At 40.9% G+C, this 19,262-nt stretch overlaps 1 protein-coding gene across 1 annotated transcript in view; it reads left to right on the top strand.

Moving 5' to 3' along the window:
- Positions 1-18,561, top strand: part of LOC111151154 (G protein-coupled receptor kinase 7) — a 30,762-nt gene extending 12,201 nt beyond the window's left edge. Inside the window, exons 3-4 of the mRNA XM_022508951.1 lie at positions 8,590-8,864; positions 18,074-18,561. Coding sequence (XP_022364659.1) covers positions 8,590-8,864; positions 18,074-18,410 — 612 coding nt within the window. The 3' untranslated portion in view covers positions 18,411-18,561. The remainder of the gene's footprint in view (positions 1-8,589; positions 8,865-18,073) is intronic.
- The last annotated feature ends 701 nt before the right edge of the window (positions 18,562-19,262 follow it).

Genomic DNA, 19,262 nt, shown 5'->3' with positions numbered 1-19,262 from the left:
TCTGATGCTTGATGCCCTGCAATGCTGGGTATACCTTGTTTTGCCTGACAAGATATTGACCACGTGGGTCCATCAAAAGGCACAAAACAAAATGAAGGAAACAAAACAAAAAAAACATATACAGAAACGTCCCCTAGGAGTTTTGTTGCTGCTGACACTTGGGTGATCCCTCTAGCTCTGGCAATGGCAGTTCTGGCCACAAGGGCTGAAAGTGACTATTTTGATGACATAGAGACGGATGTGTGAAGGCCCTTTGTAACTGCAGGAGTTAAATTGAGCTGTGAGAGGTCAGCGTGGTTGGACCCTGCCCCATGCTGCTTGGCCCGTTCTCTCCTCCCACCCCACTCTGAGGAGGCAGTTCACATGCAGAAGACAAATGGCATAAAGGGCAGGCAATTAATTTTTTCAGCTGGAGGCTGCGATGGAATTTGGGTGCTTAGAATCTGGCGTGCGCCTCTAATTCCATTCTTCTCTGTGAAATACCTCCACTCCTTAAGGAGGTGGTGCCCTTCAAAATTCCATCACTGACATTTTCTGTCTTTAGGGCCAAGAGGTCAATTTAGTCCTCAAAATTATTTGGAATGGATCTAAAGCTACCCTGCGTGCTTCAGATCTGTCTTGTGCTGTCTTGTGCTCCTTCCATTACACCAAGTGGCTGTAGTGCTGTAAAGATGGCAGGCTGATTCTTCGTTTATTTCTCTGGGGAGGGAGCAGGGTGGTCCTGGAGCATGGCTCGGGATCTGGTTCCCTCCTTCTAGCAACCTCTGTAGTGTGGAGCAGCCCAGCCAGCCGGATTAGCAGAGATACAGGCAAAGGATGCTGGGAAAAGGGGAAGAGAAGCAGCTTAAGCAGGAATGGACCAAGATGAGGTCTTGGTCCCCAGTAGATGGGGAGCTCGAAGGAGAGGACTCTAAAGAGAGAAAAGAAATACTGGAGGGAACTTGGAAGGGTAAGAAAAAGCCACATAACCTATTTTTGTAAGGCAGTATAATGTAGTGGTTTAAAGTACAGAGCTGTGTGTGAGTTTTGTGTGGGTAAACTTGGGCAAGATTTAAACCCTCTGTAGTTCAGTTTTCTAATCTATAAAATGGGAGATAAAATAGTTTCTATCTCATAGTTATCATAAAGATGAAACAAGATATTTACATAAAGCCATTAAGAAAATATTTAGCATGTGATAAGCACTGAATAAGTATTTTACATTATTATTTACAATTTTTCCCCTAGCCTGTGTCTCACATCCTTTGTTAAGGACAAGTCATATTCTCCACGCTCACCCTATACCTTCTACTGAGCAACTGATGTTTAACTGGTGTCCTAATTAACTATTTTAACCACTGAAGTCACTCGCCTCTGAAATCTGCTCAATGCAGGGGTGCCACACACAGAGCAAGCTCACAATCAGTGTTGCTATGTAGGATTTACCAATTACCACCATCTAAAGTGCAGTTGGATGTTGTTTGTAGTCTTTCTTCCTGCTTCTCCTCCGTTAGTGGAAGAGATTGAACAAGAGAGAAGCTGGACCCAGGAACATATTGTCCAGCTGAGAGTTGTAGAACGTGAAATATTATGTACAGTGGGGAGACTTCAGTCCCCTCCCCATCTTAGCTCCCAGAATGAGACCGAGCAGGCCAACCCCTCTCAAGTGGGGTATTGGAGCATCTCTCTCTCTCTCTCTCTGGAAAATGGAGTAGCCTAACATAAAAGGTCTGTGGACAGTCACAGGTGGGGTCCCCACTGAAATGGCTTGGCAAGATCACCCTACAGTGAAGCCCATTAGTTGACAAGCTTCTTGTCGGCTTTTTGGTGTTACTTTCTTAAATGTGAGTAGTGAAAGATCACTTGTTATTTGAAGGAACCCTCCAAAATGAAAGACTATGCAAAAACAAAGAGGAGAAAGAAGTTTACAAAAAGTAGGAACAATGCAGTGAGTAGAAGGGAACATTTTTAAAAAAATGTATAATTAATATCTTATGAGATTTAAGAGGAGATACTGCATCCATGAAGCAAGAAAAGATACTGGGGTTGAGGGGGGCTCCTGGATGGCTCAGTTGGTTAAGCGACTGCCTTCAGCTCAGGTCATGATCCTGGAGTCCTAAGATGGAGTCCTGCATCAGGCTTCCTGCTCATCGGGGAGTCTTCTTCTCCCTCTGACCCTCCTCCTTCTCATGCTCTCTCTCCTCATTCTGTCTCTTTCTCTCAAATAAATAAATAAAATCTTAAAAAAAAAAAAAGAATAGATACTAGAAAACAGGGAACATTAAGAGAAGAAAAGGATGCTTGGAAATAAAAAATTCACAAAAAAATTTGCAGAAGAATGTGGATAAATCTCAAAAACATTGTGTTTAAAAAGAAATCAGACACAAAAGAGTATCTATCATAAATTCCATTTACGTGAAATCCAAGAACAGAAAAAACTAACCTATAGTGAGAGAAATGAGAAAGTGGTTGCCTAGGAAGTGGGGAGGAAAATGGACTAGAAAGAGACACAAGGGAACTTTCTGGGTGGATGAAATATTCTATATCTTGTTTGCGTGGTATTTATGTGGGTATATTCAATTATCAAAATGTATTGAACTGAATATCTACAACCTGTACCCATTATTCTATGTTAATGATATTTTAATAAAAAGCATTTACAGAAGTGAAATTTCAGTAAGTCACTAAGTCACAGGAAATACAAAGAATAGAGGAAAATGTTAAATGACACCACAGGGATGCAGTCAGCAAAATCTGACCTGGGGCACTCTAGAATTTTTTTTTTTTTTAAAGATTTTATTTATTTATTTAACAGACAGAGATCACAAGTAGGCAGAGAGGCAGGCACAGAGAGAGAGAGGAGGAAGCAGGCTCCCTGCAGAGCAGAGAGCCCAACGTGGGGCTCCATCCCAGGATCCTGGGATCATGACCTGAGCCAAAGGCATAGGCTTTAACCCACTGAGCAACCCAGGCGCCCCGGCACTCTAGAATTTAACCAACTTTTCCAACAAAATCTTCCAGGGGACTGTGGAGGCAGACAGATGAGGAACTTATATATTCACAGAGATTTAAGAGACATACTATGACACTGTGTAAACTGTATTTAGATCCAAATTTAAGCAAACTATTTAGAGGACAATTTTATAGGACAACTGGAGAAGTGTGAACATGTCCAGATATTTGATAACATTAAAGAATTAGTGCTTTGGTTTTGTTTGTTTGCTTTTAAGTGTCTTTATCTTTTAGAGACTCATAGTGAAATACAAATGATATGATGTAGGAAAGTCTGGACCAGTGGGAGTTGGTAGGGGACACAGATGAAGCAAGACTGACCATTTGTTAATAATTGATGAAGCTGAGTGTAGCATATACTGGGTTTATTATTCTAGTCTCTCTTTTGTATATGTTTGAAATTTCCCATAATAAAATACTTAAAAAAAAAATAGAAGAGTTGGGGAAAAAATAGAGGAAGTCTCCTGGGGTCAGAGGAGGAAATCCTAGAAAAAGACAAAGAGATGGAAAATTGAGGCAAAAGATAAGAAGCACAGGAAATATGTTCAGGATTTCCAAAAACAGAAAGGAAAGAAAATGGAAGGGAGAAAATGATCAAAGAAACAATTTGGGAAAGTTTCTCAATTCTGACAGCCATTAGATCCCGGATTGAGTGGCCAGCCAGTAGCCAGCATCAGAAGTGAAAAAAACCCCACACCAAAGTACATCATTGAGAAATTTCATCAGAGGTGTACTGAGCCACAAACATCACACACCTCTGACAGTCCCTTTCTGCCTCTTCTCCCTCTTCTGGAGAGCACCCTGTTGGCTTCTCTTGTAGACCGAATTATGCCTGCTCTTTTAGAATTGGAGGAAATATCATACTGTGCAACATGAGTCCTGGTTTCTAGCAAGTGCTGAGGGTCTGGACGATACCTGGAAATACAGACAAGTTAGCTTTGTAATCCTTGACAAATGGAAATAGGAGATGGGAGGGAGCTGGGCAGATGGATTTTCCCCTTCTTCACTCTCCCTTGCAGTTCCTCTTTATGACCCTTCTAGAAGATTCTCTTGTGCCTGATGGACCAGCAGCTACCTGGTAATGCTTGGCATTGCATCCCCCTCCCTCACTCCTCTTTCCCTCTGCATTCTTTTCTTTTTTTTTTTTTTAAGATTTTATGTATTTATTTGAGAGAGAGCTCTGGAGAGCATGAGTGGGGGGAGGGGGCAGAGGGAGAGGGAAAAGCAGACTCCCCACTCAGTAGGGAGCCCACAAGGCAGGGCTGGATCTCAGGACCCTGGGATCATGACCTGAACCAAAGGCAGATGTTTAACAAAATGAGGCACCCAGGCACCCCCTTCCCTCTGCATTCTATTATAGAGACTTTCAAACATACAGGAGAGTTGAAAGAATTTCACAACAAGCACCTATATACCCATTACCTACCTGTTTACCACGAATATTTTGAGCAGCTTTATTGAGATATAATTTAAATTCCGTAAAATTGACCCATTTAAAGTATACAATTCAATGGGTGTTAGTATATTCATAGAGCAAAGCAAACATTATCACAATTTTAGAACCTTTTCTTCACCCCCAAAAAGAAACCCTCTACCCTTTAGCAGTCACTCCCAGTCCCCCTGTCCCAACCTTAAGCAACCACTAATCTACTTTCTGGCTCTATGGAATTGCCTATTTTGGACGTTATATATAAATGGAAACACAATATGTGGACTTTTGTGTTTGGCTTCTTTCACTTAGAATTAGATTTTCAGGGTTCATCCATGTTGTAGCACGCATCAGGACTTCATTCCTTTTTATAGCCAAACAGTATTCCGTTGTAAATAATTAATATTTTATTAGATTCACTTTATCACATGTCTCTCCATCTATCCATCCCTCTATTGATCCATTAATCTGTCTTGTATCTTTTATGTATTTCTATGTAGACTTACTTCCCTTCTTCCCCAACCCTCAGCACCTTTGCTTTGCACACCTCTCAAATAAAGCTTGTATCACATGGTCACCTTAGGTACAAAGGAGAGAGTGCCCAGAGAGACGGAGTGCCCAGCCTTCCGACCTCTCTGGTAGAGGGAAAAGGGAGACTGGGAATGGATTTTTGCTACTTTGGCATACAGTGTTTCTCAATCTCATCCACACCTCTTCCTCCATTGCATCCCACAGATCTTGTGTTCCAGAAATGCCAAATTCCTTAGAGCTCCCTGAACACCCACATTATTTCGGGCTCCATCTCTTGCAGGTGCTCATTAGCTGCCTAGCCTTCTCTGGGGGACAGAGTCTCCCTCATGGTTCAGCTCAGCTGTCACTCTTCAGTGGAGTATCTGCAGCACACAGACAGACAGACAGACACACACACACACACACACACACACACACACAAGCCCTCTGGCCTCCCTTTGCTTGTTTTATACTCCCATTATGGCATTTACCATACTCTATTGAATTAACCTTTTGAGCTGTCTCCACCAGCCTGTAAAACCTGAAGGGCAACGGCCAGGTATCATGTGTCTTGGTTTCCCTAGAACTCACTGTAGGGCATGGCTCAATAAATATTGGTTGGATAGTGAGTGGAAAACATCTAGTTACCATCTTCACTGTTGTTTATTCGACAAATGTTTTGTTGGGCATGCACCATGTGAGGCCGTACGGTGATTTTCTAGTTTGGATACAAGTTGAGTATCCTGGGTCTCGGGAGCCACAGGACATTTCTGTCTGGACAAATGCAAAACTAGACAGGATGCCAGGACAACAGATGTAAACTGGGACTGTCCCAGGCAAACCGGAACACATGGTCACCCAAATTATATATCAGCTTCTATGAAAACAGCAGTGCCATGCTGACTCATGCCTGGCCTGTCAGACCCAGTCACTTCCAGAGCAGGCCAATTACTTCTCGTTAGTGCTTGGGTCATATATGCTTTTCATTGTTGTTACCCATGTAGAAATTATCCATGAAATTTAATATTCCTAGGGCATTTTATATATATAGTGCATATAAACACATATACTTAAGCAATTAGAAAAAAAATCATCTGATAAAGAACTGAAAACACTTTCCAACCTTTTTTGATGTCCTGGAATGTATGTTTGTAATCAGTGTGTGAAATCCATTATATATAAAAAGTTGGTATTAACAATAGACTCTAGGGGCACCTGGGTGGCTCAGTGGGTTAAAGTCTTTGTCTTCAGCTCAGGTCATGATTCCAGGGTCCTGGGATCGAGCCCCACATAGGGCTCTCTGCTCAGCAGGGAGCCTGCTTCTTCCTCTCTCTCTGCCTGCCTCTCTGCCTATTTGTGATCTCTGTCTGTCAAATAAATAAATAAAATCTTTTTTAAAAAATGGACTCTAGTCTATTATGGGCATTTGGAGGTTTCCAGCTTGTGACCATTATGAATAATGGAACTATGAACATCTCAATGTGGATTCCTTTTTCTTTTGTATGAGGCATTATTTGGAGGTATATACTCCCAAGATGGAGTAACCTAGTTGAAGCAGGGGGAAAATTGATATATATTATTTTCTATGACTCAATATCTTACTGCTCTTCTAAAAGTCTTGGTCAATTTACAGAGCACATCTGTTTCTTACAACTCTGCCAATAATTTATATGATCATTTTTATGTACTAATAGAAGCTTATTGTCATGTAGGGTATTCTTTGGATTTTTCTTTTTTCTTTTTCTTTAAAGATTTTATTTATTTGAGAGAGAGAGAGAGAGAGAGAGAGAGCAAGAGAGAGAAAGCATGAGGGGGTGTGAGGGGCACAGGGAGAAGCAGACTCCCTGCTGAGCAGGGAGCCTGCCACAGGGCTCAATCGTAGGACCCCAGTATAATTACCTGAGCCAAAGGCACACACACAACCATCTGATCCACCCAGGTACCCCTGGTGTGATTTGAATTTTTAATTGCTACAGAGGTTATACTTATACTTTAACCAAAAACAAGTTAGTTTTTGGAAAACAGTGTGTATGTATGTGTGTATATGCGTATGTGTGTATGTATATTTGTGTCTTTTATAATTACAAGGTATGTTATAGATATTCATTAAATATTTATTGGGGGTACCTGGTGGTTCAGTCAGTTAAGTGTCCAATTCTTGGTTTTGGCTCAGGTCTCAGGGTTGTGGGATCAAGCCCCGTGTGGGGCTCTGTGCTGGGCCTGGAGTCTGCTTGAGATTCTTTCCTTCTCCCCCACCCTCTTCCTCTGCCCCTCCCCTTGTGCACACATGTACTCTTGTTCTCTCTCAAATAAATAAATAAATAAATTTTTAAAAAATTTGTTGAATTAATGAATATTAAAATAACACATTCACAAAAAGACAATAGCTGCATGATTCCACATACATGAGGAATAGACTACTAGAGTAGTCAGATCAGTAGAGACAGAAAGTAGAATGGTGGTTGCCAGGGCCTAGGGAGTGGAGACAATGGGGAGTTGTTGTTTAATGAGTATAGACTTTCAGTTTTGCAAGATGAAAAGAGTTCTGGAGATGGAAAGTGACTATGGTTGCACAACAATGTGAATGAACTTAAGACTCTTGAACTGTACATTTAAAAATTATTAAGGTGGTAAATTTTAAGTTAAATGTATAAATACATATTTTTGTAACTCAATGGTCATTTGGCATGTATCATCAGTAGAAATGGACCTACAAAATACAGTCATGCATGTTAAATGAAACTTCATGTGTGGGACTTTTTAGATTAAAATGACTGCTAATTTTTCAATGCAGGGACAGGCAGAGATGTGTGATATTAATATCATTATATAGCAAATAGAGTAGGAATCACAGACCAGATAATATATGAACATTCAAGGGCACCTGGGTGGCTCAGTGGGTTAAAGCCTCTGCCTTCAACTGAGGTCATGATTCCAGGGTCCTGGGATCGAGCCCCCACATCAGGCTCTCTGCTTAGCGGGGAGCCTGCTTCCTCCTCTCTCTCTGCCTGCCTCTCGGCCTACTTGTGATCTCTCTGTCAAATAAATAAATTAATTAAATCTTTAAAAATATATATATATGTATGAACATTCAATATTAACAGGAAAGTGTTCAACGTTTAAAAAACCATGCATCTAACTTTCTATTGTCTGTGGATAAAATACAGAGGCAGAGCTTAGGGGAATCATAGAGACATCCACTTGAACTTTTTACCTTAATGATGAAGCGAGGGGCTAAGTGACTTCCCTGTTTCAAGGACAGCCTCATCTGTCCCTTTTATTTTATTTATTTATTTATTTATTTATTTGGCTCATGCCTAGCATGGACTCACAACCCTGAGAAGACCTCTGCTGAGATCAAGAGTTAATTGTCTGAACCACCCAGGCACCCCTCATCTGTCCCTTTTATAATGCACTCCAGCTAAATCATCTTTATGACTTATTGGCAAGAATGGATGACATGGCCTACCCCAGCTCCCCCAGAGGATGCTAGGAAAGCAGAAACTAGAACAGATTAGACACATTGCCACCCCAAATACTTACAATTCCCTTAACAAAGAAAGAAAAGGAGAATGGATATTGGAAAGGCAATCAGCAGCATCTGTTACACTCACATTAGTGTTTTTGTTTTGTTTTCTTTCTTGTTTGGGGGGCTACAGGCTGGAACCAATGGTTATATGGCTCCTGAAATCCTAATGGAAAAAGTGAGTTATTCCTATCCTGTGGACTGGTTTGCAATGGGATGCAGTATATATGAAATGGTTGCTGGACGAACACCATTCAAAGATTACAAGGAAAAAGTCAGTAAAGAGGATTTAAAGCAAAGAACCCTGAAAGAAGAGGTCAGATTCCAACACGATAACTTCACAGAGGAAGCAAAAGATATTTGCAGACTCTTCTTGGCTAAGAAACCAGAGCAACGTTTAGGAAGCAGGTAAACTACCGTGTAATAGAGTTGATTAGCAATGTCAGCACTGTCCACAGGAATTTGGAAAATACTTGGGATTAGTGATGAAGACTTGGGGTTAAGTATTATTATTTTCCTGTTATTATTTGCATATTATATGGTTAAGTATTTCTGACACTTTCAAACACTGTGAGCACTTGATGTGGCACGATCTCTAAGACATATATATATATATATTTTTTAAAGATTTTATTTATTTATTTGACAGACAGAGATCATAAGTAGGCAGAGAGGCAGACAGAGGGAGAGGAAGCAGGCTCCCTGCTGAGCAGAGAGCCTGATTCGGGGCTCGATCCCAGGACCCTGGGATCATGACCTGAGCCGAAGGCAGAGGCTTTAGCCCACTGAGCCACCCAGGCGCCCCTCTAAGATATATTTTAAAGTAAAAAAGGTGCAAAACGGCATACATTTAAAAAAAAGAAGAGGAGGAAAGGGAAGGAAAAGAAAGGAAAGGAGAGAAGAGAAAATAAATCTATAATTCAAATAGTTACATAGATTTGTCTCTAACAAAAAAAAATTAGGGGCGGGTGACAGGGATACAAATGATTTTCACTCTATAACCCTATTATCTCTTTAATTTTGAATCATGAATAAATGATTCAAAATGAACAAAATTAAAACTTAAAACCATCAGTACTGGGGCTCCTGGGTGCCTCAGTTGGTTAAGCGTTTGCCTTTGGCTCAGTTCATGATTCCATGGTCTTGGGATCGAGCCTCACACCCCACATCTGGCTCCCTGCTCAATGGGGAAGTCTGCCTCTCCCTTTGTCTCTCACCCAGCTTGTGCTCTCTCTGGCTCTCTCTTATTTATTAAATAAATAAAATATTTAAAACAAACAAAACCCATCAGTACTGAGAGTTAGAGCTCTAGGAAATTCTGCCCCCCTTTTTTATTTTTGCAAAGATTTTATTTATTTATTTGACAGGAAGAAACAGCGAGAGAGGGAACACAAGCAGAGGGAGTGGGAGAGGAAGAAAGCAGAGGCTCCAACCCACTGAGCCACCCAGGCGCCCCAAAAAATCCCCTTTGTTTCAAGCCATGATGACTTTAAGATTTGCCTGTGATAGTGACACGGCCTATTCTGACCACATGAATGCAACAACAAGGGAATCTACACAGAAAAATCAGTTCCACGGTCTCCTTCACATAAATGTAGAATTTCCGTCAAATTTCAAAATACTCATTTATTAGTTTGGTATCTGTCATGCTTTGGAAGGAATTACAAATGGATTTTGTTTTTCTATTTAAAAAAAAAAAAAGGTCAAGAATTAAAAGCTAACCTCCATACTCAAATGTTTTGAGTATTCTAGAACAAGCAACCTTGTTCTAGAGCCTTCATCGACAGCTGCTTGGAAGACTGTTGGACAATCTTGTTGGACAGCTGCTTGGATGATCCGGTCTGGGGTAATAGTAAAAATCAGTCATATTACTTCATGTTGTAGCTTTCATATTTGTATATATTTTTAAATTTTGAAAATTCAATCTAAGAATTTAAGACATTCAAGCTCAAAGTTCAGTCATAATATTATCTGGTATCTCTCTTAGAACAAGTTAGTAATAATTGCTACCACTTATTGAATGAGTTATAACACACATTGTATCTAACTTTATATATGTTATAGCTAAACCTCAAAGTATCCCACTGTATTAGTCAGTGTTCTCTAGAGAAATAGAACCAGCCGGATGTTGAAAAGGTCCAGAATGTACCACAGTAACATAAAAATCATTTTGAAGGCATTTGTGAGTCAAAAGTTACAGGTTCTGAACTCCCCTCATCTGCCTAGAAGCAGACTCCGCCCCCCACCCCCAACTCAACTCATCAATCTTCTCTCTGGGAGTTTTAGAGCCGGGAAAGATTGACTCTTATCACCAGTGACAGAAGTCTGTACCACATCTAAACAGACATTGTCACAAATCTATCATATCTCCCATCTCTTCTCCTAAGGGCCCATTTATCTCTCCTTAGTCATTTGTTCTCCCACAAGTGCCTTTCCTCCCAGCAATTCTAAGAAATTATTTGTTTTCCTGCAAGTACCGTTCACCTCCTCCCCTTCCACTATTAAGATGGTCTATAATTCTAACTGATGATCCCAGTCACATTTTTCTGTGAAAGGGTCCATATACTCTTGTATATGTGCATAAATAAAAACCTGTCCTTTCTTGTACTAATCTGTGTTTTGTCAGTTTAGTTTGCAGGTCTCCAAAGGTAAGAGGGTAGAGAAGTTTTTCTCCCTGACAGTATGTGTGCATGTATATGAGAGAGACACAGAGAGAGGGAGAGAGAGTAAGAGAGAGATTTATTTTAAGGAATTGGCTTGCACAGTTGTGGAAGTTTGGCAAGTCCGAAGGCTGCAAGATAGGCTATCAAGATGGAGACCAGGGGAAGAGTTGCAGTTCAACTCTGAAGATGGTTTGCCAACAGAATTCCTTCTTCTCTCAGGAAGTCAGTTGTTTTCTGTGAAGGCCTTCAACTGACTGGGTGAGACCCATCCACATTACAAAGAAAAATCTCCTTTACTCAAAGCCTACTCATTTATATATTAAGCTTATCTAAAAAATACCTGCACAGAAACATCTAGAATAATTGATCAAATATCTGAGTATGGTGGCCTAGTCAAATTGTCATAAAATTAATCATTACACCCATAACTCCCCCATTTTAATACATGAGGACATTGCGACTCTGAGAAAATAACTCAATTGTTTCAGTTAAAATGACCTACATAGCTGGGATGAGAGTCTATGTCTGTGAATCTAAAGCCCTTGGTTTTTTCCTCTATATAACACAGTCACCCACTGCCAAGGGCCTTTTTCCAAGTCAGCTTTCACTTATTTTTTTTTCTTCTAAAATTAATCTTGATCTTATTATTCCCTGTAAGCAATGATACTCGACCTTCTTTAAAACTAACATCAACTGGGGGCGCCTGGGTGGCTCAGTGGGTAAAAGCCTATGCCTTCGGCTTGGGTCATAAAATCCTTTTTTTTTTTTTTTTTAAGATTTTATTTATTTGACAGACAGAGATCACAAGTAGGCAGAGAAGCAGACAGAGAGAGAGGAGGAAGCAGGCTCCTCGTTGAGCAGAGAGCCTGATGCGGGGCTCCATCCCACGACCCTGGGATCATGACCTGAGCTGAAGGCAGAGGCTTTAACCCACTGAGCCATCAAGGCATCCTGGGTCATAAAATCTTAAAAAAAAAGAAACCAAAAAACTAACATCAACTGTACTTAACATACCTAGCAATATTATATGCAGTCACTAAATATCTGTTGACCAATTGATATCTTGGAGAGACTTTTTTTTTAAGATTTTATTTATTTATTTGACAGAGAGAGAGGGAGAGATCACAAGTAGGCAGAGAGGCAGGCAGAGAGAGAGGGGGAAGCAGGCTCCCTGCTGAGCAGAGAGCCAATTTGGGGCTTTATCCCAAGACCCTAAGATCATGACCAGAGCCGAAGGCAGAAACTCAACCCACTGAGCCACCCAGGCACCCCTTAGAGAAACATTTAAAAGGAGCAGAATTGGGGCACCTGGGTGGTTCAGTCATTGGGCAGCTGCCTTTGGTTCAGGTCATGATCCCAGGGTCCTGGGATCGGGCCCTGCATCGGGCTCCCTGCTCGGCAGGGAGCCTGCTTCCCTTCCTCTCTCTGCCTGCCTCTCTGCCTACCTGTGATCTCTGTCAAATAAATAAAAAAATCTTAAAAAAAAAAAAAACAAAAAAAACAAAGGGGATTTTTTTCTCCCTCTCACAAAGTGAGTTACAGGTGCAGCAGCATTCCCTTTGGGTACCTCCCTTGGAGCAGAGACTCAGAGAGCCAGGCTGCATCCATCCCACAGCTCAGCTGGAACCTGTGGCTCACAGAGAAGAGAGCAGAGACAAGCTAGGGGAGCTTTCTACTGCCTCAGCCTGGGAGTGACTCAGTCCTGCATCACTTACACTCACTTAGGTTTGCCCTGTGCAAGGTTGAAGGGTCTGGCCAGTGTTGTCTTCCTGGTGCCCAAGGAAGAGGGGAGAACCAGAAAGGGTGACCCCAGACCATCTCTACCATCCGGGTTCTCAAGTGCAGGGAATCTACAAGGGCATACCAACAGTGGCGGAGGCAGCAAAGAAAGCCAACAGTCTCTTCAGATGACATTCCTGAAGGGAGCACCGCCTGTTTGGTGTGTTTGATCGAGAAATCTATCTTGATACTCTATAAACACACTTCGGGTATATAAAATGAAGTATTGACAACTTCTTCAGGAAAATGCCACCTTAAAGCATTGGATCATTGCCTGAAGCTGCTCCATCAAGCAAAACCTTTTTATAAAGCATCTGTTGTGGCTGTTTTGAATAAAACTGTTTACAACATTAGAGAAAAGGCATATAAAAATCAGCTGTTTGGTGAAAAAGAAAACCTTCCAACGTTTTCATTTCAACTCTCTGTATTTTTTCTCAATTCAAATGAGATGATGTTTGATTAATTTAGTGCTGTCCTTCAAAGGCAAGCAAATGCCTACACAACACATTACACAGCAGAGAGGTCAGGCAGGGCCCTCCCTCTTGCATTCACAAACATTTGAAATAAATTTTAAAACCCTTTTCCTTCTTTAGACACCACTGAAAGGAGCTCCTCCTTTGTCTTCGTAGGTCTGTGAATTATGTTTTGCAAAAAAGTTGAAAGCTTTAAAAAAAGAGGTTGGAAGCTTTTCTGAGCATCTCACAAGGACTATAGATAGGGTTTACAATGTTTTCTAATAAAATTAAAGCCGAAGACCACTTAAGTATTTTGCAGGTTTTCTTTTGGTCACTCAATGCAGCAGAAAAGAGCAATGAACCATGCGAGTCTCTGACTTAAGTGCTTCTCCAACACATCATCTTGCACCCATATGCACCGTTCTTGGCAGACCAAACCCCACAGTCGTCTTCATGTATGGTCAGGTGGTATCTTTTCTTTACTGACTGTTATAAGAAAATCCATTGTAATCTCTATGTAGGGTTCAGTAACACAAGAGCTCCTATAAATGTTCTGAAATAGAACCAACTCCAATCAGCAGCAGAAGTCTTCCTGCAGCTGCCAGGTTGGCTAGTGCAAAAGATGTAGCCTCCGTCAATAGCCTCTCCTATTTTTCCAAAGTGCACTGCCTAAGGATGGGCCAAAAGATCCCTGCATGAAGCTGCCGGGCAAGATTCAAGAGTAAAATAACATCCATCCTATTTCTAGTGCAGAACTGAGGTTGAGAGTCATTAGTGCAAAAGATAAAGTGGTAAGATCTGCAGTGGTCCAGACACTAAGTAAAAGGAATAGGGGTTGGAAAGCCTAGTCTTTTGTTATTACCATAAGCAACCACAGACACTTGAGAAAGGGCACAAAGGATGGGCCTGCCCTGCCCAGGGTCAACTAGTCAGGGTGCTAATGAACATAAAGAAAACCTTTAGTGGCCTATTGTTCCCTTTCCTTTGTGACTAGTTCCAAAAGGGCTGAAGTGGCCATCCCTGATGGGTGAACCAAAGCTATCTGGGCCTGTGGCTTGAGGTGTTCCTTGAGAATATCCTGTCATGACTGGCTTGGCAAGTTTTCAAGGCCACTGAGCCCCTGGGCATTCTTTGTTTATCCAAGTTAAAGTTGTTCAGAGTGACTTTAAGGTGCTTTCTTGACCTGTGGGATGGTGAGTTCATGCCTGCTGGTGGCCATCAAGGGTGGGACAGGCTCCTTCCTCATGGTACCTGGTCCCATTCCAGCTCCTTTGATTTCTTTGAGACACAGAGTCTTGGGACTCATTCCTGGTTTACATAGATGGAATTCTAGCTCGATCCTTGTTCTGCCACGTTTAAATTCTTTTTTTTTTAAGATTTTATTTATTTATTGGAGAGAGAGAGAGACAGAAATAGAGAGAGAGAGAGCAGGAGCAGGGAGGAGAGGGAGAAGCAGGCTCCTGTTGAGCAGAGAGCCCAATGTGGGTCTTGATCCCAGGACCCTGGGATCATGACCTGAGCCAAAGACAGACACTTAACCGACTGAGCCACCCAGGCGCCCCTCTATCCTTGTTCTGCCACATTTAAATTTTATTTGCTACCCTCCCCACCACCAAAATTTGATACCTTAAGATGGTGAAATGTTGCTGTGTAAGTTATACCTCAAGAAATTTAATTTAAGGGGCGCCTGGGTGGCTCAGTGGGTTAAAGCCTCTGCCTTTGGCTCAGGTCATGATCTCAGGGTCCTGGGATCGAGCCCCGCGTCGGGCTCTCTGCTCAGCGGGGAGCCTGCTTTCTCTTCTCTCTCTCTGCCTGCCTCTCTGCCTACTTGTGATCTCTGTCTGTCAAATAAATCAATTAAAAAAAAAAAAAGAAACTTAATTTAAGAGAAAAATCCATCTTTGAAACTTTGAAGCTATCTCAGTAACCCTCCCTCAAGGCTCTAACTCTACAGGATGTAAACCACACAGACACTGGTCAGTAGCTTTGAGTAGATGGCAAGCCTGCATTTTCCTTCCTTTCAACCAATGGAGGCTTGGTGGCTTTGGGAAAAAAAGAGGCACCTTGTAGTATCTCACGATACAGTTCTCCATACCTGTTTTTCACTTGGGTCATAATGAGATAAGTCCAAGGAATCCTGCATCAGCCTTTCTGGAAGGGGCTAGGCCTGAACCACAGAACAACCCAGGGAATGGCTGGACATCAGATGCCTACAGCATCTTTGTTGTTGTTGTTGTTGTTGCTGTTGTTTGTTTTTTTGTTTTTTCTTTCAAATATTTTATATTCCACTTCCTTAATTTGCTATTGGTTTACTTGTAGAATAATAGACAATAAACTGTAAATTCTTTATTTTGACGCATAATTCACATAAATCTGTTTTCCCCAGAGCTCTAGGAGGTACAAAACTGTCCCAGGGTCCACTGTGTCAGTTGAGGATCTAAGGAGTGGGTGGGGCTCTGAGTTCCTGCTTCACCCAGATCTGGTTGAAGGCATTCAATGCAAGAAATAACTACCCCTTCCCCCTTTTAAGGCTAAATGACTTTATTGTTAATGATCGTGCTCATAATAATAAAACAACTTTGTGTTTGAATCCATTCTCCTCAAACGGCTCCAACAAAATTTAACAAAAACCTGTTACTCCTATAATTTCATTAGAAAAATGAGGATAAGTATTACGCCCATTTTTCAGATGAAGTAACAGAAAACAAAACAAAACAAGAGTTATTTTCTTCCACAATAAGTAACATTTTTCAGGGTAGCATCCAGGTCTCTTACCCATATTTTAACCACTAGTCTATTGCCAAGAGTAATAAAACCAACTGAACATTCGTATTGTATTTTTTGGATTTTCTGGATTTCTCTTTTCCATAATAATATTTGATTACAATTTTCCTTCGAAAAACTCACCTATGTTTGATTTTTTCAGATGCACAGCTATATATGAATGCAGAACCAAATGAAGAGGTTAAAAATACAATGAAAAGACAGGCATTGTTGTGATGGTTAAATGTGATAACATAAGCACAGAGCTTAATTTTGTGTTAGCTGAATAGGTTCTGGATAAATGCCAGTTATTCTCACTACTGTTATTAGTAATGTCATTATTGTGTTTAGAACCTGTTAGATAGAGTCTGCTGTAGTAATTATCTGACATAGTAGGGAATCTGTAAGGGGGTATATGGGAGAAATCCTCAATCCTTTTCCTAAAAGCTTTTTAATAACTGAAATAAAAGTAAAAGGAAACCTATGAATGTGATTAATTTTTATGAAGGTTGATTTATGACAGAAATTGATTTTTCCCTAAGGAAAGACATTTCTGGTTTTTATTTATTTATTTTTTAGATTTTTAAATTTATTTTAGAGAGAGAGAGAATATACAGGGGAAGGGGCAGAGAGAGGGGGAGAGAGAGAGACTCTCAAGCAAACTCGTGCTGAGTGCAGAGCTCAAGGTGAGGTTCAGTTCCACAACACCAAGATCATGACCTATGCCAAATCAAGAGTCAGGCACTTAACCAAATAAAAGCCAGGTGTAAAGTTAAAAGGTAGCTTTGTGAAGAGGCTCACATTGTGAGCAATGGAGACCTGCCAATAACCATGTGAGTGAGCTTGGAAGCAGATTTCCTCCCCTAGTCCCAGTTGAACCTTCAGATGAGACCACAGTGCTGATGAACCACCTCATGAAAGACCTTGAGCCAGAGGCACCCAGTTAAGCCTTTTCTAGATTCTTTTTTTTTTTTTAAGATTTTATTTATTTATTTGACAGAGAGAGAAATCACAAGTAGACAGAGAGGCAGGCAGAGAGAGAGGGGGAAGCAGGCTCCCCGCCGAGCAGAGAGCCTGATGCGGGGCCCAATCCCAGGACCCTGAGATCATGACCTGAGCCGAAGGCAGAGGCTCAACCCACTGAGCCACCAGGTGCCCCAGCCTTTTCTAGATTCTTGACCCACAGAAGCTGAGATAATAAATGTTTATTGTTTTAAGTGGCTGAATATTGGAGCAGTTTGTTATACAGCATATGTAACTAATAGATAAGCAATAGATAACTAATACAAGAGGTTACACAATTGGGAACATACATTTTTCCACCTTATTCTAAGGCAAATACTGGCATAATTTCTAGCACATTTCTAGTCTTGAGCATTGAATGTATGTTCATTCATGCTACTAAATATTACTAATGGATTTTTAAAAATTCTTTAAAAATATTGTGGCAGTTGGGGGAGGTAGGTAAAAATCATGTCACATGAAGATTGAGATGCTATGGGTGCTGTTTTTTAGGGTGTGAGTGGAGTTGTGTGGGAATAGACATGCTTTCCTTGTTCTATGTGACCCTGAAGAGTAGAGCAAAATGCAATGACTGGAAGTTGCAGGCAAGCAGGTCCTGGCCCCACTGAATTTTGCTTATATTTCAATAAAACACTAAGAATAAAAGTCATGTCAACTGCTTGTCTCCAAAAATTAAATCTACATATGAAGGTTATCTGCAAACAATGAAAAGTTCTACTGTCTGTGTAAGATGGAATTGTGGGTGACTTTTTAAAATTGTGGATGATTTCTAAAGTTATTATTTTTCCACATTATTCTTTATGTCATTATATTGTCTTTGCAATTAAAATGAAATGTATTACAGGAAAGGAATGCTAGACACTGTGTATTGTTAGAATATTTCCTGTTTTGATTTGTTACTGTGTCTCCGGCTGACCATGTCATTTCTTCACAGAGAAATGTCTGATGATCCCAGGCAACACCCTTTCTTCAAAACCATCAATTTTGCTCGCCTGGAAGCTGGCCTAGTTGAGCCCCCATTTGTGCCAGACCCTTCAGTGGTTTATGCCAAAGACATCGATGAAATAGAAGATTTCTCTGAGGTTCGGGGAATCGAATTTGATGATAAAGATAAGAAGTTCTTCCAAAGATTTGCAACAGGTGCTGTCCCTATAGCATGGCAGGAAGAGATTATAGAAACGGGACTATTTGAAGAATTGAATGACCCCAACAGGCCTACAGATTGTGGGGATGGTAATTCATCCAAGTCTGGTGTGTGTTTGTTATTGTAAGTTGTTCTCTCCACCAGATGGGCAGCAGGAATCTCAGCTGACATAATCCCCCCAAATGTTCCTAACACATGAAAATCTGTTGATGAGGACTGATCAGTCAGGAGGGGCATTTCAACCACAGAACAGTTCAAAGGACAGGTGAGCTCACTGCTAGGACACATTTTTCTCCCCTCTTCTCCCCCTCCCTTCCTGCCTTTTCCCTGCTCTCCCCTCTCTCCTTCCCTTCCTTTTCTCTCCTATCTTCTCCTCTCCTCTCCTTCTCTCCTTTCTTCTTTCTCTCTCTCTCTCTCTCTCTTTCCCCCCCCACTTCTTTCTTCTTTCTCTCTTTTTTCATAAAGATGAGTAAAGTCTCAGTTTTCATGAGGCCTGGGAAAAGGAACACTCAGGTTTATTTTGATAAACTAAAAGCATGAGCCCTCCACCATCATGTCCCTGAAAATTACACAAAGTCCTAGGAATAGAGAATGGAACGTTGTGGTATACCCAGAAAATGAGCATTTGCAATTCTTGGTAAATAACCATTGTAGTTTTTCTTTGTTTATATCCTTTTCCCCTTCATCTTTCAGTATTTCTTCTGCTTCTGTACTTATAAAGGATTTGGAAGCTGGAAATAAATGTTCCTCATATTCTCCCCCCTAAAAAGAAGTGGATTGTAATATTTTGGCAATATTTTAAATTACAGAATAATTTTTAATTTACTGAGAGTCTCTTTTTCATATTTTTGAAATATTTTACCATTATAATGTTGAAGCATTTTAAATGGAAACATTCATGAGATCTGTGAATTAAGGTGTTCTATAAGTTGAGTCTGCTTACATACATTTTTCCACATGCCATTGGTTCCCAAACTTG

The sequence above is a fragment of the Enhydra lutris genome, unplaced genomic scaffold, assembly GCF_002288905.1.
Source record: "Enhydra lutris kenyoni isolate GAN:26980312 unplaced genomic scaffold, ASM228890v2 scaffoldscaffold2, whole genome shotgun sequence".
Lineage (NCBI taxonomy): Eukaryota > Metazoa > Chordata > Mammalia > Carnivora > Mustelidae > Enhydra > Enhydra lutris.
Note: the sequence above shows the minus strand (reverse complement) of the source record. Positions and strands in the feature narration are given on the sequence as shown.